The 13,889-nt window shown below is 39.3% G+C and overlaps 2 protein-coding genes across 2 annotated transcripts in view; one reads left to right on the top strand and one right to left on the bottom strand.

Annotated features, from left to right (window-relative positions):
* Window positions 1-3,948: 3,948 nt before the first annotated feature.
* On the bottom strand, window positions 3,949-5,775 carry tshba (thyroid stimulating hormone subunit beta a). Its single transcript, XM_023416211.2, has 3 exons — window positions 5,673-5,775; window positions 5,341-5,539; window positions 3,949-4,577 (listed from the first exon to the last, which is right to left on the bottom strand). Exons 2-3 carry the CDS (start codon window positions 5,500-5,502, stop codon window positions 4,299-4,301), a joined length of 441 nt encoding a protein of 146 aa, XP_023271979.1. The 5' UTR covers window positions 5,503-5,539; window positions 5,673-5,775; the 3' UTR covers window positions 3,949-4,298.
* Window positions 5,776-7,232: 1,457 nt separating this feature from the next.
* Window positions 7,233-13,889, top strand: part of slc5a8l (solute carrier family 5 member 8, like) — a 9,170-nt gene continuing 2,513 nt past the window's right edge. Inside the window, exons 1-13 of the mRNA XM_087176578.1 lie at window positions 7,233-8,141; window positions 8,528-8,593; window positions 8,849-8,900; window positions 9,208-9,275; window positions 9,584-9,738; window positions 10,048-10,188; window positions 10,277-10,406; window positions 10,518-10,606; window positions 10,965-11,077; window positions 11,932-11,999; window positions 12,109-12,195; window positions 12,312-12,505; window positions 13,688-13,853. Coding sequence (XP_087032704.1) covers window positions 7,788-8,141; window positions 8,528-8,593; window positions 8,849-8,900; window positions 9,208-9,275; window positions 9,584-9,738; window positions 10,048-10,188; window positions 10,277-10,406; window positions 10,518-10,606; window positions 10,965-11,077; window positions 11,932-11,999; window positions 12,109-12,195; window positions 12,312-12,505; window positions 13,688-13,853 — 1,683 coding nt within the window. The 5' untranslated portion in view covers window positions 7,233-7,787. The remainder of the gene's footprint in view (window positions 8,142-8,527; window positions 8,594-8,848; window positions 8,901-9,207; window positions 9,276-9,583; window positions 9,739-10,047; window positions 10,189-10,276; window positions 10,407-10,517; window positions 10,607-10,964; window positions 11,078-11,931; window positions 12,000-12,108; window positions 12,196-12,311; window positions 12,506-13,687; window positions 13,854-13,889) is intronic.

Raw genomic sequence — 13,889 nt, 5'->3', positions numbered from 1 at the left:
TTCCTTTTTTATAGTATACCACATAATTAAAATTGGCTAGTTTGACCTCTTGCAACAAAAAAACTTCTTAATGCATAAACACTATTAAAATATGTAACTTTGATAGGGGCTGCTTTACTGCATTGTAAGTAGGCCTACATTTACTTTTGATTCTGATACTGATAATAATCCCATACTTTCCCCCATATCGTTTTAATGCAGGACTTTTACAGTATTTTAAATTGTGTTATTGCTACTTTAATTTAAGGAAGGCATCTGAGGACTTCTTTCAGTACTGGTCCTGTTTCTTCCAGTCCATCGCTCAGCAGGATAAATGTGGTTGAGGAAGCTGATGAGTTTCACCCCTCTCTCATTACCCATTGTTAAGGTGTCTCTTGAGCAAGTCACTTCTTATTCTGAACTGTAACTGTATCTGCTGGGCAGGTACTCACTTGTGTGATCTTGCCAATTCATGCATATAAAGCAGGATTTCATTGAAGAGGAGACTTCATGCTCAGTGCATCCACCTTATGTGGTAAAGCATGCTGTATCGCTTGTCTAGGTTAAGTCAAGAACAAAAGGTAGCCTATTGAATTTCTCAAAAGAGATTTTTCCAGGGTCTAGTCAGATCATGTGCTATATTCGACTGAATGGGTTTCAATGACAGGTGATCACAGCACCAAGTAGCTGCATGACATGGAAAAATACAGGGCAGATGCTTCAGGCATGATGGATCCTGTTAGCATTACAACTAGTTCATCTTTTAAAGGTATGGGCACATTCCAAGGAATTAGGAACCTGTCTTTTACTGCTGCTCCATACCTGACGATGAAAGGTTATGTAACCGCAAATAGGACATATGATCTGCAAGTGCAGCTATGGCATAGGTGGCATCTCATACTTACATCAACATTGTATTCTATCCTATTTAGGTCACTGTTCCTTTTACTAACATTTAGTTATCCACTTAAGAATAGGTGAAGCCCAAAGAGGAATCAGATAATCAAGGATCATATTAGCATTCATCATAAACCTTGCTGACACCAAACGAAGAACAATAATTCAGATGAATTCTCCAGGGGTTGGACAGAAAGAATGTTTTTGCACAATTTTGTAGATGTTCAGGATCTAATAGGCTATAAGTGACATGATAAATGGTTTGTCTGTTTTATATATATGAATAAAGCCACATTGAAATTGGAACTGCTGTATGTGTTATAATGAATGTTACATTTTATTTACTGTACTGTATCTTTTTGACAGTATGTCTATGTTCTCTTTTGCATATGTAATCTAGCAATTATAGTGAACTGCAACAAACAAAATTATAAAAGGTATAAGTGGTCATAATGTAAATTTGTTACAGCAGTACCAATACCCATTTAGAGGGTCCAGCAGAAATGTTGTATGATGTACTTTGGCACAGTGGATCTGTGAACTAAATGCTAACACATCTTAGTTTAGCATCTTGACTTTTTTATTGTTTACTAATTTGCAGTGAACGTGAACTACAGCTGTGGATGATGGGAATGTCATTAGTTTTGCAGGTACTTGGTCATAAAACAAAAGCACCAGTCAAATTAAGATGTTAACCTGAGGATCGTGCTAGAGGAAAGGTGAGGGAGCTATTAGCCGAAGCAATTACAGTTCAACTCAAGGCTAACATGAATATTTGAACCAATTTTCATTGCAATCCATCTAATATTTGTCGAGACATTTCACTTGAAAACCACACATGTTATCTTCATGGTGGCGCCAGAAGGAAGGCCAGGGGAACACCAAAGCCATTACGAGTCATTGTCCGGGGGCCATGAATGTCTGACCAAAGCTTTCCATCACATAGATGTTGAGATATGTCACATGACAAGTGAAAACTTTAACCAGCTGGGGGCACTACAGGAAAGGTCAGATGATCACCAAAGTCACCACAATGTCTGAGCAACATGGATATCTGAACTAATGGCACTCGCACTAGTTGTCAAGACATATCACTTTAAACCAGAAACGTCAACCTGCTGGAGGTGTGATTGGATCACCGCAGTCAGTAGTTGATGAGATATCTCAGTGGAGACCAAAGTGGTGGACGGACAAACCAACTGACAGACCGCCGCTGGTATCCCTGCCGTGCCACTAGCATAGCTGAAACAAATTCTCACATTTTTTCTAGTTGAATAAACACAACACAAACAAAACTGTATGGTTTGTCTGAATGAAAGAGTGATCGGTATGTGCACCACATAGCTGGTTCTCTTGGAGTGCTGATGGAAGCAAATTCCATTTCATACACTGCTTTATCCATTAGGGTATTAGCGTTTTCAAAACACCACTACACAGGGAATTTCGGCTGGGCAATTCAAACCATTGTGTCATATCAGTCTGATGATTTTAGAGTCATATCAGGTCAACTATTAATATAAAGCAAACAGCAAAATTAACCCTCCAGTTATGTGGATTTGTGGGTAAGGTTATACTAAAAAATTGCTTTCGAATAGTCATCACCTGTCAAACTATATTATATATTACATACTATATATAAATATATGTTATGGCTCTTGGGTGTTTCATTGGGGGGTTTTCCGGACGCATCCAACTGGCAGGAGACCCCGGGTTGGACCCAGAATACAGTGGAGAGACTATGCATGTCATCTGGTTTGGGAATGTTCTGGTATCCCCCCGGAGGATCTGGAAGGGAAGAGGGATGTCTGGATTACCTTGCTTAACCTGCTGCCACCACAGCACCAACTTCGGATAAGCAGCGGAGAATGGATGGAAATATCTATTATGTACTAAATATGCTAAATATGGCACTCCTTTGCAGAGAGGTAAAAAAATTAATTATAATGAAGGTATGAACAAGAACAAAGCAAATTCTCAAATAAAATAAAGCCAATTTTAGCCTTTTCATGCATATAGGTCAAAGGAGAATAAGCAGTATGGTATTTCATACACTCAGAGGACAAAGAAATTGGCAAAGGACTATAAATCCCTGCATGGATATAATACTCTGCCATTTGGTCAGGTGTTTGCAAGGTTAAACAAAGTATCAGGTTGTCAGAGGTTGTACAAGCTTTCTCAAGGCCGTAGAAGAAAACACGTGTAACCAGTGTCAGCATTTTATGAACTGGTTTTCTATCCAGATTTCCCCTCACAAAGTTAACTGGAACAAATCGAGCTTCTTTCACTTGTGCCCTCAAAATGCACCTCGTCCTAAAGTTGATTCAAGGGTCATAATGATGTGTGTCAGGTGATCACTCCTGTTGACTGTTAAAGTGAGGCCCTCTCTTTCTCCTTGGTCAAGAGACTTTTAAATCTTTGATATGCTGTCTTTTAGGTCACCGACTTTCTATTCTACTTTGTATCTGCTCAAAATGCGAGATACTGTCACAAGCTGCAGAGCCAACATGTAAGACAAATAAGGCTCAGCTACATCCGGTAACTGTCTAAACCTAATAAATTTTATTTATTTTTTCATCAACACAGAGACACGTTGCCATAAAAACTGTCACTAACAGAACACTATAATACAGAGAAGTGACAGAATATAATATAAGGAGATGAAAGAGTGATGTCGCAGAGATCCACATGATGGACCTCTCATACATTCTCCCATTGTGAACTGTTGAGCTATTAATAAGCTCCAGCTGTCCTCCTAAATTCCCTTTGTGAATGCGAAACTACAGACAAACTCTACATATCACAAATTCCCAATGCAAGTCTGGTGTTCGGCGATTCCTGATTCTCTTTGGTGTGAGTTGTTCAAAAGCTTTGTGGTTTGACACTGTCCCTGATAATCCATTAAATAATAAGTGGTGTGTCAACAATCATGTGCTTCCAGAATGACTGTGGAGGCAAATATAGTATCCTGAGGTGACATTGTGGAGCATGATGGCCTTGTGTTTGTCATGTTGTAAACAGAAAGCTGTGATCCAACACAGGATGTGATTAAGTCAAGTGCAGCTTAGTCAGAGAGCTATTTAGAGACTTTAGCTTTAATTGAGTTGCATTCAGAGTATCCCTTTCAAAGTAAACATAAAAAGTCAAACACAAATGAGTGTACAAGAGGAATCAGAAATACGCACCAGGATAAACCCCCATTGTAAGCTGAGAAGCAGAGCTGCGGCACAGACGCATTGGGCAACAAAGGCACAATAAAACTGGTACAATAGGTAACAGTACAGGCAGTGCAGATATCACTGTATCCATCACAAGCTATAGGATGGCCTATATTTACAAAAAACAAAAAAAAACATTCTTGGATCGTGCAGTTGTGCTCAGTAACTTTAACGAAAAAAGACACAATGAGAACAAAAACAATACAATCAGAAAGGGATCATGTAGTTGCTCTGACCAGGGTATGGGTAGATCCGTCTAACTGGTTTGGTGCACCTAGCTCTGTCCCCACCGGCTCTGTGTGCGCACTCATCACTGTCAGTCCTGCAGGCACCACAGTGGCAGCTGACAGCCGCAGGGTAGGTGAAAACAGGGTTGGAGTCAATGGGGCAGCCGGGCAGTACGGCGGTACGGTACTCCACCTTGTCATAGGTGCAGCCTCTCTGGATGAGGAAGCGGGGGCCAACTATGTCCCTCATGTTGCTGTCCTGCTCATCGTACACAAACACAGTGACGGCACATGAATGATCTTGTAATACGTTTCCCTTGAGTTCATTATTTAGCGTGCTTGATTGCAGATGCAGCTGGGAAAAAATGTACCATGATTGTTTCATTTTACTTGTCACTTCCTTCCTTAATGTCAAACAAAACAGAGAACCTTCATATTAAATATACTTCATGTTGTACTTATTGCAAGTCACATAACTGTAATGGATGATGACGGAGATAAGGCATTTTGTAAAATGAAAGATTTAAAATTCGATACGTACTGAAGATTTCCTAATCATTTTTGAATGTTAAGTCCCTAAAATGAATTTATTATATATTGTAAATGTTTTACTTTAGTGTGATTTTTTTTTTATTCAAAAGTCCAACTTTTCTTAAAGATTAACAGTTTTACGTCATGATTTTATATACTTGATAAGCTCTTTCATAAAAACAGAGAATATATACAGAACTGAATGTTGGATATTTTTCATATAATTACCTCCTTCCATTTACACTGTTTAACACTTGATAATACACTTAAGATGCTTGGTTATGATAAAAATGGAAATTTATTTTGATTGATAAAGTTTTTGAAGAAAAAGGTTACAGGTTACAGGCCAACTAATTAGATTCAAGAAATGTCAGTGCACAGGATCTAAACTTTTATATCTTCTCTTTTGCTGTATGGCAATTTTTCTTTCTTTCCACCTGAAGAGGAAATAACAGTCTATTCTTTCAACACAAAGGACTTTTAGTACACACCCTTGAGTAGCAAAATCCCATGCAGATAGTGGTGTTGATCGCCACACAGAAGTCACACTCTGGCTTCTCCACATACAGGGTGAAGTCTGTGGGTAAACACATGGGAACTGTTGGGCTGAACAGCAGAAAAAGGAACCAGCAGTTGAACACGGCAGTCTCCATGTTGAGTAATGTTATTTTTTTCCAATCAATTTTGGACCTGCACGGGAAAGAAAGACAAAGAGACAAAGTGACAACCAGATAACAGCGATGAACAAATGTTTGGTATCTTAAATATAGCATTTCCTGTGCCGCCCTAATGTGAGAGTCACCGGCTTGAGAGATGTGCTCACCTGCAGGGCTGATGATGCTGTGAGTCTGAACATCCCTGCTGAACAGTATTTATGCAAACCCACAAACTTTATATGCTCAACCTTTAACCAAGCTAGCCGTTATCCTCTATCTGTGATGAATAGGAAAAACAGAACTTTTTGTCCATTATGTGAATGACATGAATTAATGATTTCTTTCGTGGACAAAGTTCATGCAGTAACCAAGAAGAATGACGCAATGGATGCTGCACAAGCTGAAAGCATCTGTCAAACTCTGTATCTGATTCTGCCAAAGTAATCAAAGCAGTGTCTACTAGATATCTCAAAATGCCCAAAGGCTTCATTTCTGCTCGGGAGCACCATTCAAATTTTAACCTGACTTTTATTTCCCTTTCCAAAACAAACCTCCTCTGTCTCTCATTTGAATACAAATGAACCGAAGCTTCTTTTAATTCAAAATATTTCAGTGCACTTCTGAATGTGCATGTGGAAATGATGCTTTTTGCATTGTGGGTTAAAAACTGACACTAAAAACATTCAGCAATATACGAAGTCAAAAAAACAGACTGTGACAGTTCAAACTTGTGCTGAACACAGGTAGAAAACATTCAGACAGGATTGATCTGCTACAGTCAACATCAGCACTCATGTCCTCCAAAATCTTTCAGATTCAGATTACAAACTACTGACAAGTGACTGCCAGTACCCAGGAACTTTCTTATCTATAATTCAGTTTAGTGACTGCTGAGTCAGCCAAAGTCTCTCCCACACATTAAGTCACAATAGTGAGGTATGGGACTGTTTTTAATTTTCCGGTTGTGTTTGTTTTAATCAGACCTTTATTTATAATTTACTAAGATTCCTACAAACACGGACCCTATATTAGAAAACACACTGGAAAGAATCAGCACCACAGTACACAGTTCCTCTCACTGAATTTAAATCCTCATCTAAAAGTTATCTTTTAGAGTGCACATAGCTTATTGTCTGGCATGTGTTGCCTTTCTCTAGTGTATCAGTGACTAGGAATAATGTTCACAAAATTCTTACAATACAATGAGAACATAAACAGTTCAGGGTCCATCTTAGCTGCTCTTCCTCTGTCCCCTGCTGACCCTTACAAACATTAACGGTTTGTGCCATTTCACATTAACTTTCTAAGACTTCACTGGATCTGATACTCCCATCAATCAACCGTAAAACCGCTGTTTGTTTGATTACTAATATTATAAGTAATCACACTTCATATCTGTCGTACTGACAAAGGTCCGTGGCAGCAGCTTTACACCCATCTTTGTCATCCATACTATTTATTTACTGTAGTTGTCACATTTTCCCTGTGATGTCTTCGTGTTCCTAAGTTTGAAATGACATGCTTCTCTATGCATCACCGGGCTGATAATCAAAGTTAAAGATGTGCTAAGTAAGCAGTGGTAATAACATAAAAAGTGATGAGATAATAGGAAAGTGGCCCAACCTTAAAGATTTAACCAGCCCTGCCCCCTGAAAGTCCTACTGAGTAACCTGGAACTATATAAGGAGACCTCCTGGATGTATCACTCTGTCACTTCATTTCAAAAGGAACGCATACATCTCGACAACAGAGAGTCCCTTGTTTGCCATCTGAACAACGCGGCCTCATACACATCACGGGATCCTTACCTTTTACTATCACTGAAATTATGGCTGACTACAGGATCAAGTGTCCTTGAGGGATTATTAACTAAAGTGAAGAAATCTTTATGGTCTGCCGAACACTCAGAGTGGACCAGACCAGAAATATCAGTAGAAGAGACTCTATCGAGAGACTGGCAGAGAAGGGAAACCGAACAGGGAACGACAGACGACTAAAACCCTGAGTTGAAGGTTTGAAGAGAACCTCTTAACATGAATGCAGCTGATTTAAATATGAATATGTCTGACAGTTGACTGACTGAAAAGTGCTGAACAGCTTTATTTTTTTTTTTGCTGTTTTAGAGTGTATTTTTGCTTTTGGTATTGGTGTGTGTACTGGACCTGAGAACAACTGCAGGATAATTTAGAGGGAAGAACATTAAACATTACCAGGAGTGCATAATAGACTTTACTACAACTCAAAGAAGAGTGTACAAGGAAGCTCCTGCTGTTGAACTAACCATGGTTGGTACAGGTGGTCCAGTGGCCACTTTCTCTGTGTGGGACTATGTGGTGTTCGCTGGAACTATTGTGGGGGCAGCTGGTATTGGTCTCTTCCAGGCCATTCGAGGCCGTAAGGAGACCAGCAGCGATGAGTTCTTGTTGGGCGGACGGCAAATGACAGCTGTGCCGGTTGCCATGTCGCTCACCGCCAGCTTCATGTCTGGCATCACAGTCATTGGCACTCCCGCTGAGGCCTACCGGTTTGGAGCTGCCTTCTGGCTCTTCGGCTTCTCCTATGCCATCATGTCTGCTGTCACTGCTGAGATCTTTGTCCCTCTTTTCTACCGACTGGGGATCACCAGCGCCTATGAGGTGAGGCACAGACATCTAAATTATATCACATGGTACAATGGCTGGTGGAGAGGTGAAGCAGGAAATAACATAAAATTTAAAGATCAATAAAGCAAACATTCTTCATTGGTAGGCGGCAGAAACACAAGGCTTTTAAAGGTTAATGTGGCTACTGATTCATCCACTCTAGTTGGTAACATGTCTGTAAATCAATAACTCATGTGGCCGTACTGCTACTATAGAGGTATATCCCCCAAAAGATGAGTGGAGGTTTGTAATAAAGAACAAAGAAAGAAAAACCTTTAATATTTATGAATATGGATGAGTATACAAAGCCTGTATGTATGAACAATCCAATCCATAACTTTACTGATGTTTGACGGTGCAAGTTTCCCTTTTATTTCTAGTACCTGGAGATGCGCTTCAGCCGGCCCATTCGGATAATTGGGACATCAATGTACATCGTGCAGACGGTAACTAAAAAATGCATTTATTGAAACATATGAGAAATATTCAGTTCGTTTTTGTAATTAGATAATTAAAAACAAAACTAAAAAACAGTGACAAATGGAACAAAATGTCTACGTAGATCTAGCATAGTAAACAGCACCTGCCTTTTTTGTTTTTGACTTTATGTAAAACTGATTCCAATTCCAAGAAACCATGAATATGAATCACATGCTATTTGTGCTTCTATCTAATCAACTAATGGTGGCATCTTTTCTCAGGCCCTGTACACCGGCCTGGTCATCTACGCTCCAGCTCTCGCACTAAATCAAAGTAAGCCGAAGCTCACAAAAGCTGATAAAACAAGTGTCGACGAGTGTTTGGTTTAGGGTTTGGTCTCACTGAACTGTAACTTGGTGATAACAGTGTTCTATCTAATCTCACAATTACCTATGTTGTCTAGACAATAGAGTTCATATACTACATACTGCAGTTTTTTTGCCCTCTTGTTGTGACCCCATTTGTATTCTTATTATAAATGAAGTAAAACCCCAAGTTAAGCATCTAGTTACAAATGATGAATCCACACATAATTATAATATATGAATCATGATGGAGCTTTCATTTCCTCACTACTCAGTCACTGGACTTAATCTGTGGGGCGTGCTGGTGGCTACCGGAGCGGTGTGCATCCTCTACTGCACTTTGGTTAGTACTGTTCATTTCAGAAAGTATTATGTATCGTATTGAATTATTGATCTGTGTACCAAACAGTCTACAAGAAGTGTATAATGTATACTGAAATGAACTTCCGTTTTAATGTGGCAGACCAAAAACAGGCTACCTGTTCATCATCTACCTATTTGAGTTTGCGGTTGATAAAACCAACATTATTTTCTGCACAATAATATATAGTTGTAAACATTTTAACAAAACTCTAAGCCTCAACTAGAACTAAATTGGAAATAAGTACATGAAATCCTATCACGCTATCCTTAACATGGATTTTGTTTCAGGGGGGGCTGAAAGCAGTAATCTGGACAGATGTGCTTCAGATGGTGATCATGCTGGCAGGTTTTGCAGCTGTTATAGCAAGAGGAGCTGTACTGCAGGGAGGCCTGACGAAGATTTGGGAAGATGCTCAACAAGGAGGCCGACTAAAGGCGTTTGAGTAAGTACACAAGCAGATTAAATGTTTGTTTTTGTGAGTTTTGCTTTAAACTGATTCCAATACCAGATGGGTTGGGCTTCTTGAATTAGAACAATTGAATTAGTGTCTTCTAATTTTGCAGGGAAACAAACTAGACCAACCCTCATATAATTTCCTGTGACTCTATATTGTCGTTCTGTAAACAAGGAACCTGAATATCAATGATCGAAAGACCTCTTATTGCCTTAAAAGTGACATCCCACATTATAATTGTCATGTCCCCAAACATTACTTTCAGTGCTCTTTCATGTTGTTGGTCTTTGTTCACAGTTTTGACCCAGATCCTCTGAAGCGACATACTTTCTGGACCATTATAATCGGTGGTAGTGTGATGTGGGTGTCTATCTACTCCATCAACCAGTCCCAGGTGCAGCGCTACATCTCCTGCAAAACCTTGGGACATGCCAAGATGTGAGCGTTCCTGCAAAGCGGTGCAACAGTATACCACTGACTGCGAGGAAAAGGTTCATGCACTGACAAGTCTTCTCTTATCTCTCAGGTCTTTGTATGTGAACATGGTTGGCTTATGGGTAACTGTGAGTCTGGCTATGTTTTCTGGCCTCACTATGTACTCCATTTACAAGAGCTGTGACCCACTTACAAACGCTGATATAAGCACACCTGACCAGGTAACTGCAGCTGCTATTTGTCTATTTACTCACCAACACACGGCCATCATGCTGTTTGTCATCGAACAAAGCATTACAGTTAACAGTAAAATGGTTTATATTTTAAACCAGCTGCTGCCTTACCTTGTGATGGATATTCTGGCAGTCTACCCCGGAGTCCCTGGCTTGTTTGTGGCAGCTGCATACAGTGGCACCCTTAGGTGAGGCTTGTAAAACAAGTAAAAATGTATTATTTTACATTAATTATTGTTTTATCAGAGTCAGGAGTGCGATCTTGATAAGGAAACACTGTAGTAGATAAGGTACAGCAGTATGGAAGTAATAAACGCAAACCTGGTTCAAGTTGTTTCCTGAATCCACATCACTGCTCTGCTGACTACTTCATAACAAGTTACTGTTAAAGTTACATTTCCACTCATTTCATGTACACATCATGCAAGAAGCCACCATCTGCATGCCACCTGTGACTAATCCATCTATAAACCATCATTTTAATGCATCCGCCTTGCTGTTCTCTTCAGAGACTAAAAGGTTGCTGTTTGCTTGCTTATTTTTCAGCACGGTGTCTTCCAGCATTAACGCCCTGGTTGCTGTCACTGTGGAAGACTTTATTCTCCCTGTGTGCAAAAACCTCACACAGAAACAAATGACCTGGATGAACATGGGCCTGAGTAAGTTGTGTAAAAAAAAAAAAGAAAAAAAAGAAGATCATGTATAATGAAAAGTGGAGGGAAAAGAGTGAGTTTTTGTAATTTACAGGAGAAATGGTTCAGAAAAATACTTTTTAAAGACATTTCTAGAAATTTGAGTGAAAATACTCGAGCACTTCATAATATAGTATGAGTTTATAGTGTCTTCTTTTGTATGAATACCACAGTAATCACCATACAGTATGACTCACTTTATACCAGTGTACAACAAGATAACCACTATCTTATCTTGTTATTCTTGGCAGATAATTACACATGACAGGCAGACAAACAGACAGGTAGATTTACTGGAGAAACATGCGCAGGCAGGAACATGTTCTATCAACTTCTTTTGGGAAGGTCATCCCAGGACATGACTCTAGTATCTCATTTTCTCAATGCTGCTGCAGGGAAAATAATAATTCAACTTTTTTGCACTGAAACGCCCCCAAAGAAAATTAATAAATTGTCACATCAATTCCGCTTTTAGTTTATAAGTAAGTAACGTCTACTGACAACCTACAATTGGATTCAAAAAGAAAAAAAGAAAAAGAAAAACTAACATTACTGCCTATGACAGACAACAGAAAATAAAATGTATGACTTTTAAATGGGTTACTGTTTTCTAGGCTTTTTAAGACTTGCTTGTCTCAAAAAACAAAGCACTACTCTCCAGTTTATGACAAAAATTTGATGAGAATTTAAATCTGTATGACCCAGATGTAACTTTTTGTAAAACTTGTGCATAAAAAATGAGCTCGTCTGCCTTCCACATTTGGAAGTTGTGATTAGGTCTTTTCTTTGAGTTTCATAATGATGATTTTAATATCTCCCAGGTGTGTTCTTTGGTGCCCTGTGTATTGGGATGGCTGGCGTTGCTTCATTGATGGGAAGCATTCTGCAGGTAACCCTCACATGCACTAACACACTCGTGCAGCTATTTACTGCTCTACAGCACCACGCTGAGCTCAATATTAAGAACTACAAGCCTTCTGACAATTTTCTGTTTTCAGGCAGCTCTGTCTATATTTGGCATGATCAGCGGGCCTCTCCTTGGTCTTTATTTGTTAGGTATGCTTTTCCGCACAACAAACTCAATAGTGAGTATTTTCTATTACTGGAACATTTACTAGAACATCAGCGACCTCTGACAACACAACAGAACAAATGTGACACATTCATGAAATATTTGACTGTGGTCGTATTTACTTTGCAGGGAGGACTACTGGGCATGATCATCGGTCTAGTGTTGACTCTGTGGGTGGGGATTGGAGGCCAGATTTACCCACCAACAGATGAGATGACAAATCCTCTCCTTCTTAGTACTATAGGCTGCAATACCACAACGAGCCAGAACTATACAACGACAGCTCCCTGGACCAGTCCAGTGACTCTGACCTCCCAGCCTGAGTGAGTCATGTTGCATAAAAGAAATGTCCATCTGATGATACTCAAGCACATGATATGTTCACAGTCAATATTGAATTCTGGTGGTTGCTAAAATTTGTGCTGAGAAGCAAGTTTGATAAAACCACTACTTGAGGACAAAACCAATCTGAGGCTTAACAACCGACCTTAAAATCATCATTCAACATTTTGGTCTCACAGCTTTTATCGGCTCGAGCCTCTTCAGGGGCAATGCTCCGATGTGTGTCAAAAGCAGGTGCGACTATGCTATGTCAAGGTCCAGAAATTTGATTAAGCAAATATGCTGCACCCATTGCTTTTCTGGACTACATTTCAGAAATGTACTTTTGTCTAGGCTTTAAATGCATTTCAGAATAAACTCTGAAATCCATGCAATATGCACAGTGACAGAGTGATAATACAAGTATACCAAGAGAAGATCCAAACACACACGCTGTATACTTACAAGAATTGTTAAATATACCTGAGGTTCAGCTAATAGTTGATTAAGTGATTAGTGGACTGACAGAAAACTCATCAGCAACTATTAATTAGGTAATTTAATAAAAACATTCTCTGTTTCCACTTTGTCAGATCTGAGGATTTGCAGCTTTTCTATATTTCATATCATAATAGTGAATTTCTTTGGTTATTGTACTGTTAGCTGGACAAAGAGATGACAACTTAGAATATTTTATGACATTTTATGGACCAAATAATTAATCAAGGAAAAATAGAGCGGCACTCAATAAAGCACATAAGGCTGCCAGGGCGCCAAGGTCAAGTATAGCTTTATTTATTTATTGTCTTTAACTTGTACAAGACAGCTTTATGGTTTTATTACCTGTTATGTGAAATGATTATGTCAGCAGCTCTACAGCAGTACAAATTGTCTCATTGCTATGTTGCCACCTCTGTTGTTATTGTGTAATTATATTAGTCCCATGTTGACTGAATTACTGATGTAAGTACTGATATAATACTGGATCTCTCGTTAAACCAGATCTGTGCCAACATTTAATGGGTTCCAATACCTCACAACCACCCAAGTGCTTAAATCACCCCATGAAGGCCTTATGTAGCTATAAGACTTAATACGTTGTTAAGAATGGCAACTATATGCGATCTAATGTGGCACATAGACTGTAGACCTTGATTACTAAAATGATTTTCTTTGTGTATCAGTGTCAGACCACCTTTGGCAGACTCCTGGTACTCCCTGTCCTATCTCTACTTCTCTCTGTTGGGCACAGTGACCACAGTCGTTTCTGGACTGTTGGTGAGCATCGTCACAGGTGAGACATATAACCTCTACTTCCACTGCAGAGACACAACAGTGCTGCTGTTGTGTAAATGTTTGATATTATAACCTACTATAAAACTGTGA

Source organism: Seriola lalandi, unplaced genomic scaffold (assembly GCF_002814215.2).
Source record: "Seriola lalandi dorsalis isolate HSWRI2012SDOR001 ecotype SW California unplaced genomic scaffold, Sedor1 jcf7180002054561, whole genome shotgun sequence".
Classification (NCBI taxonomy): Eukaryota; Metazoa; Chordata; class Actinopteri; order Carangiformes; family Carangidae; genus Seriola; species Seriola lalandi.
This window is presented reverse-complemented; position numbering and strand designations above follow the sequence as displayed.